We start from the raw sequence: 24613 nt of genomic DNA on the forward strand, positions 1-24613 counted from the left end.
TCATAATTATTTTTAAATTATCACTATACTACCGATAATAAGAATATCAGCTACAATTTGCTGAGTACTTATTATGTGTCAAGTACTCTGCCAAGTATTTTTCATGGGTTATCTCATACGATCCTCACAAGAAGCCACGAGGCAAGTCCGTTATCTCCTTTCTGCAAATGAGGAGGCTGAGTTGTACACAAACTGGCTAATTTCCCGAGTATTCCTTGGCCGGGCGCCGTGGCTCAAGCCTGTAATCCCAGCACTTTGGGAGGCCGAGACGGGCGGATCACGAGGTCAGGAGATCAAGACCATCCTGGCTAACACGGTGAAACCCCGTCTCTACTAAAAAACACAAAAAACTAGCCGGGCGAGGTGGCGGGCGCCTGTAGTCCCAGCTACACAGGAGGCTGAGGCAGGAGAATGGCGTAAACCCGGGAGGCGGAGCTTGCAGTGAGCTGAGATCCGGCCACTGCACTCCAGCCTGGGCGACAGAGCGAGACTCCGTCTCAAAAAAAAAAAAAAAAAAAAAAAAAAAAAGAGAGAGAGAGAAAGTGCAGAACTACACTGAGTGCAGGTTTGTTGGCCCTGAGTTCATACCCTTAACTGTTGGCTGCATCTTCCTTCCCTTTCCCAGCTCTTCCGTGGGATAGACAATATCATCCTCCGACTAACGAACACCTTGAGCCAAGGATAAAGGGTCCTCACTAAGCCTGCATCTTGGCTTAGGCATTCTCTGGGGGTTGGGTGGAAAAGAAGAGATAATGAAGTGTTTAAGCCTAAAATGTATAAAAGGTAAAAATATACAGAGTAAGAGTAAACCAAAAACAAAAATAATGCCAGGTGAAGGGGAAGAAATAAACAACTTGGGTGGTACCTATATTGAGAGGTGTTTGTTTCACCCTTCCTCTGTTATTTTAGAGGATCACTGGTAAAAATGAAAAAGTACTACAGTCTTTTACTGAATATATTTAAGAGAAGGAGTGTATTATCTGGTTAGAAACCAAGCTACATCTTTTAAAACATGCATCTTTGCAAAAACACCTATAGCTTTCCACCACAAATAAAGTAAAATTCAAAGCCTTGCCCTTGTCTACGAGGTTTGGCATAGTCAGTCCCTAAGTAACTCTCTGATCCCTTCCCATATCACTCTCCTCACTTTCAATCTTGTGCCTTCAGTGCTGGCCTTTTTCATCCCTTGAATAGGCCAAGACTGCCTCAGGGACTTTGTACTTGCAATTTCCTCTGCCTGGATAGCCTTTCCCCCAGATATTCACGTGACCTGTTCCATTTCACTTATGTCTCTGTTGTAGGACACCACAATAGAGAGGCCCCCTAGGATCACCCATTTCAATATCACTCAAGCCTCTTATACACACTCTCATCCACAGGCACATGCCCACGTGTACCCATACACGCTCTCACTCATACTTTGACACACTCTCATACATTCTCATGCACACACACAAACTCCCAAACACTGCTGATATGCTGCTTTCTGGCTTTATTTTTCTTAATAACCTATATTACTAGTTGACATTTTATTCAATTTTTATTGCCTGTCTCCCTGCATTGGAAGGAAATCTCCATGAGACCAGGGATTTTGTCTTTTGTAATCACTGCTATATCTCCAGGGCCTCAAATAGTACTGAGCACATAGGATAGGCTTAATTAATATTTTTTTCAGTAAATGAGTGAATGAATATTCATAGATTACATAAATCACAACAAATCACTTCTATTCCCACACTATATGTGATTCAGTGTACTTTAGTAGGTACATCCATGGAGAGGAAAATTGGAAAGGCATGAGGGCAGCACCTTCTGGTATAGAACAGCTGTATGGGTCCTAGGCTCTTTAAACCATGATGAACCGCATCTGTCCAGTGGCATGAAAAAGTCTCTCGCTCAGGTGAACGACACTTGGTGAATTTAGGCTCCTTAGAAGAGTCTGCAGAACAAAAAGAAAAGGCAAGGCATGAAATCAGGTGGGTCATATGTGATCCTAATGAGACACGTATTTAAAAGTGTGTGAAGAAACTACTGGGATGAAGCCAGCATATTCCGTGTCTAGGAGGTGATGCCAATGTCTTCCAGAAAAGCATTTTTCCTGTCAGTTTTAGAGCTTGTTGCTTGCCATTGTCAGCCTTTGATTCCAGATACAAACCATTTTGCCTTTTATTTCAAGCATTTTGTAGGACCTGTTTAAGAAACGAGAGCTAGAGATTAAAATTTGGATATAGGCAGTTCATCTGGCTTCCAGATGTAGCAGTGAGGGAATGGGGAGGGTGGGAAGGAAAGGGAGAACAACTAATATGCGTGTGTTACTGAGCTACTGTGTAGAATATGCACCAGCATTGTTGTGTAGAAAGATGAGAGGCTAGGACATTTATCTACCACTCCCAGTACCCACTGGTTGAAGAGTGCCTCAGAGATGTTCACCTCCATGCACTTCTAGGCTGTACCTGCACATGAGCTGAGGGTCTTTGCCGAGGCAGGCACCTGAGTGTGCACCTGAGTGGCATAGTGGCAAATGGACGCCACAGATGGTTGTGCTGACATCAGGTGGACGTGGGGGATGTAGAGTGGGAACCACAGGATGCACTACAGGGTCATTTTTCTTTTCATAGATTTTTGATAAAAGTCACGTATGTTTGCATTCTTTTAAAAGATTCAGCCAGTAAACTCATTAAATAGATGCCAATTCTAAACAACTTATACATACACATGTCTTAATTCTAATTTGAGAAGTAAGTGCAGAATGCCTTTTATGTGTTAGGATTTTAGCCAAAATTCCTCTGCATCTATGAAATCTGCTGCTATAGATGTACGACAGACAGGTATGAAGCAAGACACATGTTTATATATCGATTCTCAGTGTTCTGATGTTCATGGCCATTTTGGAGATTTCTTTTCAAATTTCTGTTCTTTTCCTTATTTTTTTTTCTCCTTATATGATTAGCCTTCAATCAGATTGTAAACTTAATCTAAAACTTTCATTCCTGGGTATCAGGGAGGCTCTCAATCTTAAAGTATCTTTATCAATACTTTGAAAGATCACTTAAAAATAAATAATATGAAGCAAATGCATGAAAACTCATGATTCCAAATTCCAGGTTACATACCTGATGTTATGAACCAAAAACATGCCTCTTTTTTCCACTAGCAACAAACTCATAAGGGATGGAATGTTACAAACCTTCTAAACAAATCCATCATTCAGATTCATTCAACAAACATTATTAAACACAAATTTTGTACCAGGCTCTGTTCTAGGAATAGAGAAATGAACAAGTTGATAAAAGTTGGTCCTTGTCTAGTTTCCATTCTAACAAAGGCAGGGATGTGGGGATCCTATGTAGAAAAATAAGCTGGGTCAGGTAGCGTGATGCCTTCAGCTTTGTTCTTTTTGCTTAGGATTGTCTTGGCTATGCAGGCTCAGTTTTGGTTCCATATGAAATCTAAAGTAGTTCTTTTCCAATTCTGTGAAGAAAGTCAATGCTAGTTTGATGGGGATAGTGTTGAGTCTATAAATTACTTTGGGCAATATGGCCATTTTCATGATATTGATTCTTCCTATCCATGAGGATGTTTTTCCATGTGTTTGTGTCCTCTCTTATTTCCTTGAGCAGTGGTTTGTAGTTCTCCTTGAAGAGGTCCTTCACATCCTTTGTAAGTTGGATTCCTAGGCATTTTATTCTCTTTGTAGCAATTGTGAATGGGAGTTTGCTCGTGACTTGGCTCTCTGTTTGTCTGTCACTGGCGTATAGGAATGCTTGTGATTTTTGCACATTGATATCATATCCTGAGACTTTGCTGAAGTTGCTTATCAGCTTAAGGAGATTTTGGGCTGACATGATGGGGTTTTCTAAATATACAATCATGCCATCTGCAAACAGGGACAATTTGACTTCCTCTTTTCCTAATTGAATACCCTTTATTTATTTCTCGTCTGATTGCCCTGGCCAAAGCTTCGAATACTATGTTGAAAAGGAGTGGTGAGAGAGGGCATCCTTGTCTTCTGCTGGTTTTCAAAGGGAATGTTTCCAGTTTTTGCCCATTCAGTATGATTTTGGCTGTGGGTTTGTCATGAATAGCTCTTATTATTTTGAGATATGTTTCATCAATACCTAGTTTATTGAGAGTTTTTAGCATGAAAGGCTGTTGAATATTGTTGAAGGCCTTTCCTGCATCTACTGAGATAATCATGTGGTTTCATCATTGGTTCGGTTTATGTGATGGACTACGTTTACTGATTTGTGTATGTTGAACCAGCCCTGCATCCCAGCGATGAAGCTGACTTGATCAGGGTGGATAAACTTTTTGATGTGCTGCTGGATTCAGTTTGCCAGTATTGTATTGAGGATTTTTGCATTGATGTTCATCAGAGATATTGGCCTAAAATTTTCTTTTTCTATTGTGTCTCTGACTTCAAACTATACTACAAGGCTACAGTAACAAAGACAACATGGTACTGGTACCAAATAAGATATATAGACCAATGGAACAGAACAGGGGCCTCAGAAATAACATCACACATCCACAACCATCTGACAAACCTGACAAACCATCTGACAAACCTGACAAAACAAGCAATGGGGAAAGGATTCCCTGTTTAATAAATGGTGTTGGGAAAACTGGCTAGCCATATGCAGAAAGCTGAAACTGGATCCCTTCCTTACACCATATACAAAAATTAACTCAAGACGTATTAAAGACTTAAATGTTAGACCTAAAACCATAAAAACCCTAGAAGAAAACCTAGGCAATACCATTCAGGACATAGGCATGGGCAAAGACTTCATGACAAACACCAAAAGCAATGGCATCAAAAGCCAAAATTGACAAATGGGATCTAATTAAACTAAAGAGATTCTGCATAGCAAAAGAAACTATCATCAGAGTGAACAGGCAACCTACAGAATGGGAGAAAATTATTGCTATCTATTCATCTGACAAAGGGCTAATATCCAGAATCTACAAAGAACTTCAACAAATTTACAAGGAAAAAAAAAAAAACCAACCCCATCAAAAAGTGGGCAAAGGATATGAACAGACACTTCTCCAAAGAAGACATTTATGCAGCCAACAGACACATGAAAAAATGCTCATCATCACTGGTCATCAGAGAAATGCAAATCAAAACCACAGTGAGATACCATCTCATACCAGTTAGAACGGCGATCATTAAAAAGTCAGGAAACAACAGATGCTGGAGAGGATGTGGAGAAATAGGAACGCTTTTACACTGTTTGTGGGAGTGTAAATTAGTTCAACCATTGTGGAAGACAGTGTGGCGATTCCTCAAGGATCTAGAACTAGAAATACCATTTGACCCAGCAATCCCATTACTGGGTATATATCCAAAGGATTATAAATCATTCTAATATAAAGACACATGCACATGTATGTTTATTGTGGCACTGTTCACAATAGCAAAGATTTGGAACCAACCCAGATGCCCATCAATGATACACTGGATAAAGAAAATGTGGCACATATACACCATGGAATACTATGCAGCCATAAAAAGGGATGTGTTCACGTCCTTTGCAGGGACATGGATGAAGCTGCAAACCATCATTCTCAGCAAACGAACACAAGAACAGACAACCAAACACTGCATGTTCTCACTTATAAGTGGGAGTTGAACAATGAGAACACATCTACACAGGGAGGGGAACTTTACACACTGGGGCCTGTTGAGGGGCTGTGGGGCTAGGGGAGGGATAACATTAGGAGAAATACCTAATGTAGATGCCGGGTTGATGGGTGCAGCAAACCACCATGGCACATGTAGACCTATGTAACATGTGCACGTTCTGCACATGTACCTCAGAACTTAAAGTATAATAATAAAAAAAGAAAAATAAGCAGGGTAAGAAGAAAGTATAGGACTGGGAACCGCATCCTTGTTTAAAAACAACTGTTGCCCTCAATAGTATAAACAAGTGAATCTTCAGAAAATCCTGAGTTGCAGATTATGTCTTTAGCCCTGGGAGCACATGTTGGGGATAGCAGGAATGTTTTTGTAATCAAATTCCACGGTCATATTGTTGTAAGAAATACTCATTTTCCTGTACGAATGGAGAAATTTACAAGAGTTTTAGGGCATGGATGGGATGTGCCTTGGTACTGAGGGCAGATGGGCAGCTCTCTCTATGTGGTCAGCGTTTACCAACCCCTCTCAGAACACTGAGGTGTCGGAGCCCACATTATCTGTTACAAATGAGTACAGTGAAAAAGATGTGTATTTTGTTAGGCAAGCACCTCTCATACAGTAAAGTACTGAAAATACTCCTTTTTACTATTAGCTGAAGCACTGAAAACAAACACTATTTTAGGTTCTTCTACAAAGTTAGTAATTATTAAAACTAAATACTTAAACCACAACTGTTTTAATGCTGGCAGATCTGAGGAGACTATTTCACATTCTAACTGTTCATTTGCACAGAAATAAGAAAAGGAAATGCACTAGATTAGCAATTGAGAGATGTATACTCTCGGTCTGGCTCTGACGCTATTTAATGTTGATCTTCCCAAGCCATTTGGGTCTTGATTTCCTTAGTAGAATGCCTGGATAGATAAGGTACAAAGTACTTTACAATTTTACAGCTTCACTTTTACAATTAAGGGGCATATATAACTATGAACAATAACGTACAGAACAAAAACATAATTTTGGCATTTGAGTTGAAACAACAATAGAACACCAAATACAAATGCCAATCAGGTTCCTATATTGCCTGTATAATAGACCTGTTACATAATAGCAAGAATTATAAACTCAACTTCAAAATTTGAAACAGAAAGAAATAAAAAACTTTGTCAGCTGAAACAAACAAAAATCTTAAAAAGAAAAAATAACGAATTTGAAACACATTTTGCTTACTTAAACTTAGTGTTCTTAGATTTATTGCTTCCTTTTAACTCCAGATGCATAGAAAGTCCTTATAATCTTCTCATTGTAAATAAGAAATAGGAAATTTATGGGTGTGGTGCTAATGTGATGAAGTGTGTGTCTGCACATGGAACCCTCATACAGATGTAGTGCAGCAGAGCTGTTTTGTTCTTGTCTTTTTAAATGTCTTTCTTTCCCTTCCTTTCTTCCCTTTCACCTTCCTCCTTTCTGTATTTTACCCTGCACCCTCCTTCTCTCTTTCCTGCTTTTTTAAATTTTATGGCTGGGGTATGTGCTGTTAAGTGCTGTGGCAGACAGCCCCTAAAGTGGCCTCCAGCAATTCCTGTCTTCTCTCATTCACAGCCTTATGTGTTTCCTTCCCTTGAGTAACTTGCTTCTAATCAAAAGAATATGGTAGCATGGAGCGCATGTCAGTTCTATGATTAGGTTACAAAAGGTTGAGACTTCTTTTTAACTAGCAGACTCACCCTCCTGCTGGTTTGATGAAGTAAGTTGCTGTTTGGTGAGAACCACACAGCAAAGAACTAAGCATGGCCTCTGGCCAACACTTAGCAAGAAGCAGAGGCCCTCAGAATCAAAACCCTTGAGGAAATGAATCCTGGCAACAACCATGTAAGTGAACATGGGAGCCAATTTTTCCCTATCCAGCCTTCAGATGAGACCACAGCCCTGGCTGACACTTTGACTGCAGTGTTGTAAGATAGCGTTAAGCACAGGACACAGCTGGTGGGTTAATTTGGAAAAAGTGTGAGAAGTATATTAACTTTACTAAATATTTGAATGCTATTAATACAGAGTAAATGAATCTAATATATCAGAACTTAAAAGTAGTGCACAAGAATGACACAAGCCACTTTTCTTAGCAAATGGAATGCATCACAGTGAGTGTGAGAAAGTGAGTAACTCCTCTTTTAGAGGCAAGAAGAACTACATTGTGGCTGGCTGCTTAGTTTCTCCTTAATCACATCCTGTCCCATCTAGTACTATAGTGCCATTGTGGCTGAAGACACTCAGCATTCCTAAAGTCCAACTCCTTAGTGTTATCTTAAGGCTTTCCAAATCTGAGAGGAACTGCCATAATCTTAAAATGAACACCTTTCTCACTAAGTCTAAAAATCCTATTAGAATCTTACTTTTTCGTTTCACTATGAAGACAACAAATGACTGTGATAGACTCTCAGGTCTTCTCTGATAAGCCAGGAACAGAAAATCATTTCTGAACTAGTAATATTTCTTGCTTTCTTATGATTTTTAAAGATTAAATCTAAAAATAGTATAGTTCAACATCCATTTATAGCACCTCTGAAAGGAATGTGGCAATTAACAAGAGAGCCCAATTTTGTCCCTAAATGAATTATCACTAAGAACAATGAGTTAAGTTGGAACACTCATTTCTCTTAGTGATAATGCTGAAGAAATATTAGCATTAATGCTGCTTGGCACTCAAAAATCTAGGCAACAGATTTGGGATTCATTTTCATTTCCTCTTTGGAGACTTAATTTTGAAAATAAGGATTTTGATTTGTAGTGATATCTTTAGTTATTATTACTATGTCCTATCATGTTACATACTACATCATGTTGAACACTTTGCACATATGATCTCATTTAATACTGACTCCAGAAGGTGGATGTTATTTCAATTTAGAAATGGGTGAAACTGCAGGGGAGATAAGTGAGTTTCCCATCTTTACATTCCTGTAGTAGCAAAGATGGGATTAAAACATAGGTCTGTGTGATTTTAAGCTAAGCTCTTTGCACTAGCAAAAATCAGTAGCTATTTTGTTCCCCAATCTCTCTTGCTTCTCAAAAAATTCCCACAAGAGAAATGATAGCTCGGATGTTCCCTTAATCAACACTCAGAAATTAGTAACCTGGCATGCGCTAAAAGCAATTCCCAACTGGAACTGCACATTGGAACGAAGTGAGGAGACTTAAAAAGTACTGATGCCTTGGTCTGCTTCCAGAGATTTGAATCAACCTGAGATGCAGCCTGGGTATTGAGATTTTTTTAAAGTTCCTCAGGTGCTTGCAAAGCATAATCCATGTTGAGAACCACTACTGTAGAGAAATAAAGTTAGATGTAAGACTGAGAAGGTGGCTTTCCATATTGTTAGATTCCCTGATCGGTTCTAGCAGAGATATGTATTAAGAGTGAACACTTGCTATGAACTCCCGAGAGCCTAGTTCAGGAGGATGTGGGGAGGATATGATGATGAATACTGTCACTTCAGAAGAGTGCAATCATGTTTCATGAAGAATGCTTGAAGAGCTAAGATATTTTAACTATGTGTGCAAAGTAGTACATCTAAATGATAATACTGCCTAAACTTCTGACAGACTATGAACCAGCAATAAGAATTAATTAATTAAGAAGTTGTAGGCTGGATCATCATGGCGGTTGGGAGGCAGGACTAGATTGCAACTCCGGACAGAGAAGACTGCAGAACTTGCGATGTGAATTTAAGCTTCATATTGACTACAAGAACAAACCCGCAATCCTGAGAGGACCCAAAGACCCTCTGAAGGAAGCAGACTGCCCCTGCAGGACCCGGGAGACACCCCAAATACTGTGAGTGCCTCAACTGTGGAACTGTGAAACGGAGACCCTCCTCTGCTGAATACATACCCCCACTGGAGGAACTGAAGGTGTGTTTGTGGGAGAAGTTTCCAACCTTACCTAGAGCTGAGTCAATTTACAGAGCTGAGCGAAATACAGGGGTAAAGGAAGCAGCAGAAAGGCCCTGGGAGTTTGCTGGGTCCTCGAGCAGCCCATTCTGGCCTGGCACCACAGGGATCCATAGGGAGGGTGGCAAGAGGAGCAGGGGGTAAAATTGCACAGGAAGAAGCCTCTCTTGCTGAACTTTGTAACAATTTGAAGGGGCAAGAAGCGTCCTGGCCAGAACTTGGGGGAGGGTGCAAATCTGGTGTGCAGATTCCACAAGTGGGGGAAGAGCCAAGTCGTTTTCTTTCGCAGTTGGGAGGCAGGTAGCCTGGGGCAAGTTTTCAAGCCCATCTCGCCCATGGCCTGGAAAGACTCAGGGCTAGCATGGGGGTCACGGTGGGAGTGAGACTGGTCCTTTGGTTTGCATGGGAGCTGGGTAAGGTCTGTGACTGCTGGCTTTCCCCCACTTCCTTGACAATCTTCATGACCCAGTAGAGGCAGCCATAATTCTCCTAGGTACACAGCTCCAGGCACCTGGGAATCCCATCCCCATTCCCCACAGCAGCCTCAGCAAGACCTGCCCAAGGAGAGTCTGAACTCAACCACACCTAGCCCTGTCCCCACCTGATGGTCTTTCCCTACCTACTCTGGTAGCTGAAGACAAAGGGCATATAATCTTGGTCATTCTAGAGCCCTGTCCACCACCAGTTCCTCTCCATACTATTACAGCTGATGCTCTCTGGAAACTGCCACCTCTTGGCAGAAGGCCAACTAGCACAAAATAGAGTATTAAACCACCAAAGCTAAGAAACTTCACGGAGTCCATTGCACCTCACCCCCCACCACCTCCCCTATTGGAACTGGTGCTAGTATCCACAGCTGAGAGACCTGTAGATGGTTCACATCACAGGACTCTGTGAGACAATCCCCAGTACCAGCCCAGAGCTGGGGAGACTCACTGGGTGGCTAGACCCAGAAGAGAGACAACAATTACAGCAGTTCGGCTCACAGGAAGCCATATCCATAGGAAAAGGGGGAGAGTACTACATCAAGGGAACACCCTATGGGACAAAAGAATCTGAACAACAGCCTTCAGCCCTAGACCTTCCCTTTGACAGAGCCTACCCAAATGAGAAGAAATCAGAAAACCAGCCCTGGTAATATGACAAAATCAAGTTCTTTAACATCCCCCAAAAATCACATTAGTACACTAGCAATGGATTCAAACCAGAAAGAAATCCCTGATTTACCTGAAAAAGAACCCAGGAGGTTAGTTATTAAGCTAGTCAGGGAGGCACCATAGAAAGCCAAAGCCCAATGCAAGGAAATCCAAAAAACAGTATAAGAAGTGAAGGGAGAAATACTCAAGGAAATAGATAGCTTAAAGGAAAAAACAGTAAAAGCTTCAAGAAACTTTGGATACACTTAAAGAAATGCAAAATGCTCTGGAAAGTCTCAGCAATAGACTTGAACAAATAGAAGAAAGAAATTCAGAGCTTGAAGACAAGGTCTTCGAATTAATACAATTCAACAAAGACAAAGAACAAAGAATAAGAAAAATTGAACAAAGCCTCCAAGAAGTCTCGGATTATATTAAACGACCAAACCTAAGATAAATTGGTGATCCTGAGGAAGAAGAGAATTCTAAAAGCTTGGAAAACATATTTGGGGGAATAATTAAGGAAAACTTCCCTGGCCTTGCTACAGACCTAGACATCCAAATATAAGAAGCACAAAGCATACCTGGGAAATTCATCACAATCATTGCCTGGGCACATTGTCATCAGGTTATCAAAAGTTAAGACGAAGATAAGAATCTTAAGAGCTGTGAGACAGAAGCACGAGGTAACCTATAAGGGAAAACCTATCAGATTAACAGCAGATTTCCCAGCAGAAGCATTATAAGCTAGAAGGGATTGGGGCCCTATCTTTAGCCTCCTCAAACAAAACAATTATCAGCCAAGAATTTGTATCTAGCAAAACTAAGCATTATATAGGAAGGAAAGATACAGTCATTTTCAGACAAACAAATGCTGAGAGAATTCGCCGTTACCAAGCCACCACTACAAAAATTGCTAAAAGGAGCTCTAAATATTGAAACATATCCTGGAAACATCAAAAGATAACTTCTTTAAAGCACAAATCACACAGGACTTATAAAACAAAAATACAAGTTAAAAACCAAAAACAAAAAAACCAAAGTACACAGGCAGCACAGAGCATGATGAATGCAATGGTACCTCACATTTCAACATTGACTGCAAATGACCTAAATGCTCCATTTAAAAGATACAGAACAGCAGAATGGATAAGAACTCACCAACCATCTGCTGCCTTAGGAGATTCACCTAACACATAAGGCCTCACATAAACTTAAAGGGGTGGAAAAAGGCGTTTCATGCAAATAGACACCAAAAGTGAGCAGGGATAGTTATTCTTATATCAGACAAAACAAACTTTAAAGCACCAGCATTTAAAAGAGACAAAGAGGGACATTATATAATGGTAAAAGGCCTTGTCCAACAGGAAAATATCACAATTGTAAACATATATTCCCTAACAATGGAGCTCCCACATTTATAACACAATTAGACCTAAGAAATGAGACAGACAGCAACACAATAATAGTGGGGGACTTCAGTACTCCACTGTCTGCACTGGACAGGTCATCAAGACAGAAAGCCAACAAAGGATCAATGGATTTAAACTATACTTTGGAACAAATGGACTTAACAGATATATAGAGGCCATTTCATCCAACAACCACAGAACACACATTCTATTCAACAGCGCATGGAGCTTTCCCCAAGATAGACCATGTGATAGGTCATAAAACAAGACTCAACAAATTTAAGAAAATTGAAATTATATCAAGCACTCTCTCAGACCACAGTGGAATAAAACTGGAAATCAACTCTAAAAGGAATCTTTAAACCATGCAAATAAATGGAAATTAAATAACTTGCTCCTGAATGAGCATTGGGTCAATAAAGGAAATCAAGATGGAAATTTAAAAATTCTTCAGACTGGGCCGGGCGTGGTGGCTCACACCTGTAATCCCAGCACTTTGGGAGGCCGAGGTGGGCAGATCACAAGGTCAGGAGATCGAGAACATCCTGGCCAACATGGCGAAACCCCATCTCTACTAAAAATACAAAAATTAGCTGGGTGTGGTAGCATGCACCTGTAGTCCCAGCTACTCAGGAGACTGAGACAGGAAAATTGCTTGAATCTAGGAGGCGGAGGTTGCAGTGAGCCAAGATCGTGCCACTGCACTCCAGCCTGGTGACAGAATGAGACTCCGTCTCAAAAAAACAAAAAAAATTCTTCAGACTGAATGACAATAATAACATAACCTACCAAAACCTCTGGGATACAGCAAAGGCAGCGCTAAGAGGAAAGTTCATAGCCGTAAACCCCTACAGAAGACTGAATGAGCAAAAACTGACATTCTAAGGTCATACCTCCAAGAAGTAGAGACACAAGAAGAAACCAAATCCAAACCCAGCAGAAGAAGAGAAATAACCAAGATCAGAGCAGAACTAAAGGAAATTGAAACAAACAAACAAACAAACAAACACAAGAGATAAATGAAACAAAAAGCTGGTTCTTTGAATAGATGAATAAAATTGATAGACCATTAGCAAGATTAACCAAGAAAAGAAGAGAGAAAATCCATTTAACCTCACTAAGAAATGAAACAGAAGATATTACAACTGACACTACTGAAATACAAAAGATTATTCAAAGCTACTATGAACACCTTTACACACATGAACTAGAAAACTTAAAAGAGGTGGATAAATTTTTGGGAAAATACAAACCTCCTAGCTTAAATCAAGAAGAATTAGATACCCTGAAGAGACGAATAACAAGCAGCAAGATTCAAATAGTAATTAAAGAATTACTAACAAAAAAAGTCGAGGACCAGATGGATTTACAGCAGAATTCTACTAGACATTCAAAGAAGAATTGGTATCAACCCTTTTGACACTATTCCACAAGATAAAGAAAGGAGCCCTCCCTAATTCATTCTACAAAGCCAGCATCACCCTAATACCAAAACTAGGGAAGGACATAACCAAAATAGAAAACTACAGACCGATATCCTAAAGAACACAGATGATAAAATCCTTAACAAAACACTAGTAACCGAATCCAACAACATATCAAAAGGATAATCTACCACGATAAAGTGGGTTTCATACTAGGGATGCAGGGATGCTTTAACATATGCAAGTCAATAAATGTGATACACCACACATAAGCAGAATTAAAAACAAAAATTACATGATCATCTCAATAGATGCCGAAAAAGCATTCAACAAACTCCAGCATCCCTTTATGATTAAAACTCTCAGCAAAATCAGCATACAAGGAACATACCTTAATGTAATATAAGCCATCTATGACAGTCTCACAGCCAACATAATACTGAATGGATAAGTTGAAAGCATTCCTTCTGAGAACTGCAACAAGACAAGGATGCCCACTCCCAACACTCCTTTTCAACATAGTACTGGAAGTCCTAGCCAGAGCAATCAGACAAAAGAATGAAATAAAGGGTATTCAAATCGGTAAAGAGGAAGAAACTGTCACTGTTTGCTGACGATGTGATCCTTTACCTTGAAAACCCTGAAGACTCCTCCAGAAAGCTCCTAGAACTGATGAAAGAATTCAGCAAAGTTTCCGGATACAAGATTAATGTACACAAATCAGTAGGTATTCCATACACCAACAGTGACCAAGTGGAGAATCAAATCAAGAACTCAACTCCATTCACAGTAGCTGCAAAACCAAAACAAAACAAAAAAAACCTAGGAATATCCCTAACCAAGGAGTCGAAAGACCTCTTCAAGGAAAGCTATAAAATGCTGCTGAAAGAAACCACAGATGATACAAGCAAATGGAAACACATCCCATGCTCATGGATGGTTAGAATCAATATTGTGAAAATGACCATACTGCCAAAAGCAATCTAAAAATTCAATCAATCCCCATCAAAATACTACCATCATTCTTCATAGACTTAGAAAAAAACAATTCTAAAATTCATATGGAATGAAAAAAGAGCCCACATAGTCAAAGCAAGACTAAGCAAAAAGAACAAATCTGGAGGAATCACACTACCTGATTTCAAACTACAGTATAAGGCCATAGTCACCAAAATAGCATGGTACTGGTATAAAAATAGGCACAGAGATGACCAATGGAACAGAATAGAGAACTCAGAAATAAACCCAAATACATATAGCCAACTGATCTTCGACAAAGCAAACAAAAACATAAAGTGGCAAAAGGACACCCTTTTCAACAAATGGTGTTGGGATAATTGGCTAGACACATGTAGGAGAATGAAACTGGATCCTCATCTCTCATCTTATACAAAAATCAACTCAAGATGAATTAAGAACTTAAACCTAAGAACTGAAATTATAAAAATTCTAGAAGATAACATTGGAAAAACCCTTCCAGATGTCTGCTTAGGCAAGGATTTCATGACCAAGAACCCAAAAGAAAATGCAAAAAAAAAAAAAAAGAAAAAAAAAAAAAGATAAATAGCTGGGACCTAATTAAACTAAAGCACTTTCCGTAGCAAAAGGAACAGTCAATAGAGTAAACAAACAACACACAGAGTGGGAGAAAATCTTAACAATCTATACATCTGACAAAGGACTAATATTCAGAATCTACAACAAACTCAAACAAATCAGTAAGAGAAAAACAAACAATCTCATTAAAAAGTGGGCTAAGGACATGAATAGACAAATCTCAAAAGAAGATACACAAATGGGTAACAAACACATGAAAAAATGCTCAACATCACTAATGATCAGGGAAATGAAAATCAAAACCACAATGTGATACCATCTTACTCCCGCAAGAATGGCCATAATGAAAAAAATAAAAAAATAGATGTTGGCATGCATGCGGTGATCAGGGAACGTTTCTGCACTGCTGGTGGGAATGTAAACTAGTATAGTCACTGTGGAAAACAGTGTGGAGATTCCTTAAGAACTAAAAGGAGAACTACCATTTGATCCAGCAATCACACTAGTGATCTACCCAGAAGAAAAGAAGTCATTATTCAAAAAAGATACTTGCATGTACGTGTTTATAGCAGTACCATTCACAATTGCCAAATTGTGGAACCAATTCAAATGCCCATCAATCAACGAGTGGATAAAGAAACTGTGATATATATACATATATACACATATATATCTATAAATATACACATATATACATATATATCTATATATACACATATATACATATATATCTATATATACACACATATATACATATATAATCTATATATATATATATATATGATGGAATACTACTCAGACATAAAATGGAATGAATTAATGGTATTTGCAGTGACCAGACTATTATTCCAAGTGAAGTAACTCAGGAATGGAAAAGCAAACATTGTATGCTCTCACTGATATGTGGGAGCTAAGCTATGAGGACACAAAGGCATAAAAAAGATACAATGGACTTGGGGGACTTAGGGAGAAGAGTGGGAGGGGGCAAGGGATAAAAGACTACAAACAGGGTTCAGCGTATACTGCTCGGGTGATGGGTGCACCAAAATCTCACAAATCACCACTAAAGAAATGACTCATGTAACCAAATACCACCTGTACCCCAATAACTTATGGAAAAAAAAGTTGTTAAACTGGTACTGCTCCTGAAATTGTGGTTTAGAAAGCTTGAAAATAATTTTACTAAATTCCAGTTTTTAAAACTAGATGAAACTTGATATTAAGTCTAAACCTACATTTGACAGTGTCAGAGGAGCTTGGAGGCATTGTTGGCTGCCACATATCACTTTAACGCGACTGCGACTGTTTTGCTCTTCAGATGGGCTGAGCAGGATAAAGTTGGCTTCCTCATTCGCCACCTAGTAGCTTCCCCCTTGGAGGAAAACTATCTTCCCAGACAGTATATAAAAGTAGGATTTCAAGCAGCTCTTATATACAGAAGTATTAATTTGCTTTATTCTCTGTTCTCTCGCTGGAGATCCTTTTTTATGCACAACTCACAACAAAGCAGAAATAACAACCAAATGCAATCACATGCAATTTCCCAAAGTTGGCTTGGGGTTTGGGACTAAGAAAGGAGGAAGAGGAGCAACTGAAGAGTGAGGGGAAATTTGGAGGGAGAGGAGTCTTTGAAGGAAAAGGACAGTCTTCTTCAGAGAGCTCCAGGTAGGAGAGTGAAAGGCAGTCAGCAGCTATCTGTACTGAAATGGAGGACCTCCACTGCTCCACTGCACCATGTGCTATGGACCAGGTGCTGTCCACAGTCCCTGACACTTTCTATTATTCTTGAACAAAGGCTAGGGGACTTAGCTGTTTTTTTTTAATGGTATGGCGGTGTGAAGAGAAAACCGTGCCCTCTAACCAAAGTGTAACTAACTATTAGCAGTTGACAGTTTCTTTTCGAGTTGGGGTGGCAGCAGACAAACAACAAGGAAAGGAAGAAAACAAAACAAAACAATACTTGTTAACATGATTAAGAAAACCCAGTGCTTTGGGAGGCCAAGGCATATCACTTGAGGCCATGAGTTTGAGACCAGCCTGGGCAACAAAGCAAGACCCCCATCTCTACAAAAAATTAAAAAATTAGTGGGTGTAGTGGTATGTGCCTATAGTCCTAGCTACTCAGGAGGCTGAGGCAGAACTGATTGAACCCAGGAGTTTGAGGTTAAAATAAGCTATGATCACACCACTTCACTCCAGCCTGGGTGACAGAGTGAGACTCCATCTCAAGAAAAGAAAACCCACCGAATTAACCTTGTGCAAAGACATACTAAATAAAACAATTTTTAAAGAATAGGCAAATGATCTTCAAAAATGACTTTAATCCTAAATGAAGAAAGAAATTATAAGGCCCCAGTGTGTGATGTTCCCCACCCTGTGTCCAAATGTTCTCATTGTTCATTTCCCACCTTTGAGTGAGAATATGTGGTGTTTGGTTTTCTGTCCTTGTGACAGTTTGCTCAGAATGATGGTTTCCAGCTCCAACCATGTACCTGCAAAGGATGTGAACTCATCCTTTTTTATGACTGTGTAGTATTCCATGGTGTGTATGTGCCACATTTTCTTTATCCAGTCTATCATTGATGAACATTTGGGTTGGTTCCAAGTCTTTGCTATTGTGAATAGTGCTGCAGTAAACATATGTGTGCATGTATCTTTATAGCAGCATGATTTATCATCCTTTGGGTATATACCCAGTAATGGGATTGCTGGGTCAAATGGTATTTCCAGTTCTAGATCCTTGAGAAATTGCCACACTGTCTTCCACAATGGTTGAACTAATTTACACTCCCACCAACAGTATAAAAGTGTTCCTAGTTTTCCACATCCTCTCCAGCATCTGTTGCTTCCTGACTTTTTAATGATCACCCTTTTAACTGGTGTGAGAAGGTATCCCATTGTGGTTTTGATTTGCATTTCTCTGATGGCCAGTGATGATGAAGATTTTTTCATGTGTCTGTTGGCTGCATAAATGTCTTCTTTGGAGAAGTGTCTGTTCATATCCTTTGCCCACTTTTTGATGGGGTTGTTTGGTTTTTTTCTTGTAAATTTGTTGAAGTTCTTTGTAGATTCTGGATATTAGCCCTTTGTCAGACGGATGGATTGCAAAAATTTTCTCCCATTCTGTAGGTTGCCTGTTCAGTCTGATGGTAGTTTCTTTCGCTGTGCAGAAGGTCTTTAGTTTAATTAGATCCCATTTGTCAATTTTTGCTTTTGTTGCCATTGCTTTTGGTGTTTAGTCATGAAGTCTTTGCTCATGCCTATGTCCTGAATGGTATTGCCTAGGTTTTCTTCTAGGGTTTTTATGGTTTTAGGTCTAACATTTAAGTCTTTAATCCATCTTGAATTAACTTTTATGGGTGCAGCAAACCAACATGGCACATGTATGCCTATGTAACAAACCTGCATGTTGTGCACATGTACCCCATAACAAAGTATAATAATAATAATAATAATAATAATAATAACAACAACAAAACAATGACATTAAGCATTCAATCAAAAAATCATGTTTGGGTCTAGGTGCAGTGGCTCACACCTGCAATTCCTGCACTTTGGGAGGCTGAGGCGGGAGGATTACCTGAGGTCAGGAGTTCGAGGCCAGCCTGTCCAACATGGTAAAACTCTGTCTCTACTAAAAATACAAAAATTAGCCAGATCTGGTGGGGCATACCTGTAATCCCAGCTACTCAGGGAGGCTGAGGCACGAGAATCGTTTGAACCTGGGAGTCGGAAGTTGTAGTGAGCTGAGATCGTGTCACTGCACCACAGCCTGGGTGACACAGTGAGACTCTGTCTCAAAAAAATGTGTTCTGTAATGTTTATAATTAATTTATCTTAATAAAATTTCATGGAATTAAAAAAAGAAGAGAGAGAGAGAAAAAAAGAAAAGCACACTGGATCAAATGACTTTTGGCCCGTTATGGTGGACGTGGGTTCTGCTAAGCAATCTGCATATGCAATCAAACAAGGGTCAGTTTTAGAAGAGAAGAATGGTTACAGCATGCTCAGTCACCCTGATCTGGATAAAGAATGGCTATTACTGAACATAAGCCAAAGTGAGGAAATACTTATTGTCAGCCGAAATCACTTTCATATGTTCTGAGGACTGAATAAGCACGTTGTCAGGCCAACTGTGGTGAAACTGTAATGTTCCTTTCACAAATAATAAACAAGAGATTGTGATTGCAGCAGAGCTAGTCTACTTCTTGGACTATGCCTGCATAGGCTTTGGGTAAAATCTTTGGGTGACTGGCCTAAATGTATCAGTTATTTAAAAACACCTTTGTATTTAGCCTTTATATTTGGTTAAGGCAATGTTACAGAATGAGACATGCATGATCTTCAAAGGTTTGATGAGCAAAGAAGATGTGAATGTGCAATTCTTCCATGATGAAAGAAGTTACTGTATTCAACATCATTACTTTTCCAAGTCCCCTTCTTAAGCAGGAACAGAACAACAATATGACAGCAACTACGTCTTCTTTGAGGTCTCTGTCCTACACATTTTATATGTAATATAAAACGTGTTTATTCTCAAAACTAGAATGAGGTAGGTACTATTATTCTCACTACCAAATAGATGACACTGAGGCACAGAAAAGTAAAATAACTGGCCCAAAGTCACTTGGTTATTAAGTGGCACAGCCATGATCCTACTCAACAGCTGCACTTCAGAATTTGCATTCTTTTTTTTTTTTTTTGAGATGGAGTCTCGCTCTGTCGCTAGGCTGTAGTGCAGTGCCGTGATCTCGGCTCACTACAACCTTCGCTTCCTGGGTTCAAGTGCTTCTCCTGCCTCAGCCTCCCGAGTAGCTGGGACAACAGGTGTGTGCCACCATGCCCAGCTAATTTTTCTATTTTTAGCAGAGACGGTGTTTCACCATGTTGGCCAGGATGGTCTCAATCTCTTGACCTCGGGATCCACCCATCTCGGCCTCCCAAAGTGCTGGGATTACAGGTGTGAGCCACCATGGCCAGCCCAGAATTGTATTCTTAACCATTGCACTGGTGGCTTTCAAAGTTTTTGAAAGTCACTTTCAGGAAAATTATTTTTATATATGTAAATTTTAAGTATAAATTTAAATATATTAAAATGATATATTAAAATATGAATAATATATAGTTAGTATGTTAATATATTAAATGTATTATTTTAATATATTTAATATAGTAATATATAATACAATTACATAATATACGTAATATATTACTAATGAATATATTGTTTATATATTGTTAATATAAATTAATAACATAAATTAACATATTAATTTATATTAATTATATTATTAATATAAATATATTTACATGTTTAAACTTTAAATATATAAACATTTTTAAATATTTTAAAATGTTCTCACATATTTACTTATATGATAGATACACACACATACATGTAAAATAAAATATCTCAAAATTACTTACTGCCTGCAATTAATTCTAACTTCAAATTATAAATGATGCTGCTTGCAACACTATAAATTGATTTATTAATATAGGTCACTACTTTCAGTTTGAGAAACATTGTGCATGAAGCTAATCTTGCCTCGATGAAAGTTGAAAATTAATAAGATTGTTGGTCTATAATTCCCTCAAAGAAAGGCAAGAATGTTTCCTTTGTCTGGCATAGATTACGAGATGCTCAACAGAACTGTATTTTCTAGCTAACTGAAAGTTACTCCTGAAATTAGTTTTCCTAAGATGTATTTTAAGATTCTCTGAATCATTAGCGAAATCTGTTAAACATCATTTAACCTTTTTTATGACTGCATGGGGATCAGGGATTACCCTACTGAATTATGGTGTAACTATGTGTAGGGCTGCTGGGAGAGATTGGTCTTTTACCCCTACACTAAGTAGATTCACCACTCTGATGGTGATATTCAGTCTCTCACGGCAGCTTAGTATGATTCACACATAATTCATTTCTGGGAATGACATTATTTATTAAAAACAATAATTCTTTATCTCGAGAGTCGCCATGACAATTGATAGAAGTTACCAGGAAATTACTTTTGATAATACTGGGTAGAAGCTGAGAGTGCTGATTTTGGTGCCAGACTCCTGAGTTCAAATCCTACCTCTGTTACATACAATCTGTAATCTTGGGCAAATTACTTAACTTCTTCAGTTTCCTCACCTGTAAAATGGGGATAATAATGGTATGTCACAGGGTTATTGTAAAGATTAAGTGAGCTAATCTATGTAAAATTCTTAGAAAAGTGCCTGGTATAGAGTAAGCATTATATAAATGCTCACTGTTATTATTTCCATCCTCAAAATCAGTTGTGATTGTCAACCTATGATTTGTTAACTGTTGTTACCTAGGAAGAGCAAATGATGAACATTGCTAATTTGGAATTTCATCCTGTAACTAAAGTTCATTAGTACTAGTTGAAACACGTAATTATAAGTATATTGGTACTAGATGAAACATCCAAAGTATAGGTGTCCAATCTTTTGGCTTTCCTGGGCCACACTGGAAGAAGAGAATTGTCTGAGCAAGACAAAAAACATACTAACGATAGCTGATGAGCAAATTGCAAAAAAATTTCATAATGTTTTAAGAAGGTTTACGAGTTTGTCTTGGGCTGCATTCAAAGCTGTACTGAACTACTTGTAGCCTGTTGGTTGTGGGTTGAACAAGCTTGGAGTAGGTGGTGATACTGTGGCAGCTATTTCCCTTACTGTTCAGAGGTGATTTTCTGTGGTTGTATTCTAGACAGTCACAGCTGTTGAAGCCTGAGTTCTAGGTAACTAGGAGATGTTGCTGTATTATTACATATTAGTGTTAAAATTAAAAAAAAAAATCCAAGCAGAGGCTTTGTCTATGTTTTCCTGAGAAACAATGAAAGGAGAGTGCTGCAATTCTGTGACGACACTCATAAGGGGAGAGAATTACCAGACTCACGCAGATACTGTGTGGCTGGCTCTCAAAGGATTTGTGGATTCAGGATGCTACTTGATACTTTTCCCTAGTGACCTGGACACTCTGAAGTCATAGCAAAAAGCTTTATTGATATATTGGCAATACTCTTTTCAGAAAAAATATATTATAAAGGAAGAGTGCTGAACTGAAGTTTGGGGAGTTTTGAGTTCCCTAATAGCCTGTCCAACTCTTCCACCATTCGAGCCAAAGCTACCCTGAAGAGAATGGGCTGAGTAGTTGAATTGTATTTTTTTTTTTTTTAAATTTAACTTTTTTCTTCATTTTATTTTAAAGGAAATTCAGTCTAAATTTTTGCTGGGTGCTTCCTTGGGACTGGATTCTGTGCTGAGAAGTACTGAGTTTACTGAGTTTTACACAGTTCCTGGCCCCCAGTAGGCCTACATAAACACTTAGAGGAGGGAACCCCTTACCCAGCTAGCTGGAGTTCTCTTCTTGAATCTCTGCTTTGGGACCAAGCAGCCTTCTCCAAAGTACTCTTGTCGTATCCCAAGTGCTACTTTGTTTGAAGAGCTTCAGGAATTCAGGAATTCCTCCATTTAAAAATACCTTAACCCCCCTTTTAATAAAGGTACTGTCCTGAGTGGATGCTGCTAGTGTATCAAAATATGGTAAAATAGATGTGTAAATTTTTTTGGCTTGTCATTATTGTCAAAAGTAACTGAACTTCCCTATAAAGCAGTGTTAAAGAGGCCATTTGAAAAAGACTGGTAGCCTTTTTTTTTTTTTTTTTAACCTATGGTGTTACCAAGTGGTTATGAAACTACAAACACTCCATTCCAAAAATAGTATAGGCTACTGGCAGGAAGGCTTTAAATAATGATGGCAACCAACAAAAAATTTAATAAAATATTTTCTTTTGGACAGTACTGAACATAAGAAATTCACATTTATACCTGATTTTCCTCATGATTCTCTGTAGAATTGAGGAAGGTACAGCTTGTTGTGAAGTCTTCTATTTAAGCACTTACTAGCTTAGAGTTGAGAATAAAAATTCACCAGTTCTCACCTTAACTATTAATTTCTTTCTTTTTTTTTTTTTTTTTTGAGACGGAGTCTCGCTCTGTCATCCAGGCTGGAGTGCAGTGGCCGGATCTCGGCTCACTGCAAGCTCCGCCTCCCGGGTTTACGCCATTTTCCTGCCTCAGCCTCCCCACCTTTTTTTTTTTTTAAGATGGAATCTCACTCTGTCACCAGGCTGGAGTGCAGTGGTGCGATCTCAGCTCACTGCCACCTCCGCCTCCCGGGTTCAAGTCATTCTCCTGCCTCAGCCTCTTGAGTAGCTGGGACTACCGGAGCGTGCCACCACGCCCAGCTAATTTTTGTATTTTAGTAGAGACTGGGTTTCACCATTTTGGCCAGGATTGTCTTGATCTCCTGACCTCCTGATTTGCCCGCCTTGGCTTCCCAAAGTGCTGGGATTACAGGCGTGAGTCACTATGCCTAGCCAACTTCTTCCTTTTTTATAATTTTAAATTAAACCCTAGTAAACTTTAAATAATGAATTCCTGGTACATTAAAAAAACTGTAGGATTGACCCAAATAAAGGCACAGTCTACATTTCCAGTTACCGTAAGATGAATTTCAAGTCAACTGAACTCTGTAGTGTCTTGGAAAAGTATTTATTTATAGCACTGTGGTTTGGCAGGTGAAGTTAAGTGGTCACAGCCTATATAGATAGCTCATTTGTATAGCAGTGTCAGGAGATGATTGCACATATACTACTATTGGCATTTATCATTTAAATCTTCACCAAACTTACTTTTTGTTATTTTATTTTCATGGAACACTTTCTTCATAAAATGTATTGTATGTACTTCCCTTAATGCTGGTGGCTGAATACAATTTATCCTAGTTTTCAGCACTCAATCAATCATCTCCCATCCAAGTACTAACCAGGCCCGATCCTGCTTCCGAGATCAGATGAGATCAGGTGCATTCAGGGTGGTATGGCCGTAGACAACACTCAATCAATCATCTTCCTTCTCCTCTTTCCTTTCGTTTTCACAAGATTTACTTGGTGCAGTTAGTTTATTGCCTTTCAAATTATTTCATTTAATCGTCTTAGAAAGAGTGATCATATACTCCTCTGTCTTATTTAAAATTTTCTCTCTTCTTCTTGATTTCTAGCTCTTTATCCATCTCTTAAAAGCATGGTGACTCCTAATGAGGCCTCTAAGATAGAAACGTGGGGACAGTATTCCCTCAGTGATCTTTTCTCTGGATAGAGAGGGGGATATGCCAAGGTAGATACAGCAACAAGATTCTAATAATGTAGCCTTTTGGAAGATGGAAACAGGAACATGACCTCAAAGACCTATAACTTACTACCCTGAAGAAGAACTGACTTAGGAAATAGAATTGCTATGATTTCACTATTTTAAAAAAGTGTATTCTGCATAAGCAGTGTTTTGAGATGTCAAGGACAATTATACTGAATAACTATGCAAAAACAATTAGCACTAAATTCAGTCAAGTTTATTTTCTGGTTGGTTAGGGTAAAGGGCATCTTAGATAATTAAATTAAATAATTAAAT

At 38.9% G+C, this 24613-nt stretch overlaps 1 protein-coding gene across 4 annotated transcripts in view; it reads right to left on the reverse strand.

Moving 5' to 3' along the window:
- Positions 1-24613, reverse strand: part of LOC105487459 (growth hormone receptor) — a 314004-nt gene that overhangs the window by 31453 nt on the left and 257938 nt on the right. For all 4 annotated transcript variants that reach the window (XM_011750909.3, XM_071098979.1, XM_011750910.3 and 1 more), the window contains one exon: positions 1810-1939. In XM_011750909.3, coding sequence (XP_011749211.2) covers positions 1810-1939 — 130 coding nt within the window. The remainder of the gene's footprint in view (positions 1-1809; positions 1940-24613) is intronic.

The sequence above is a fragment of the Macaca nemestrina genome, chromosome 6, assembly GCF_043159975.1.
Source record: "Macaca nemestrina isolate mMacNem1 chromosome 6, mMacNem.hap1, whole genome shotgun sequence".
NCBI classification, from domain to species: domain Eukaryota; kingdom Metazoa; phylum Chordata; class Mammalia; order Primates; family Cercopithecidae; genus Macaca; species Macaca nemestrina.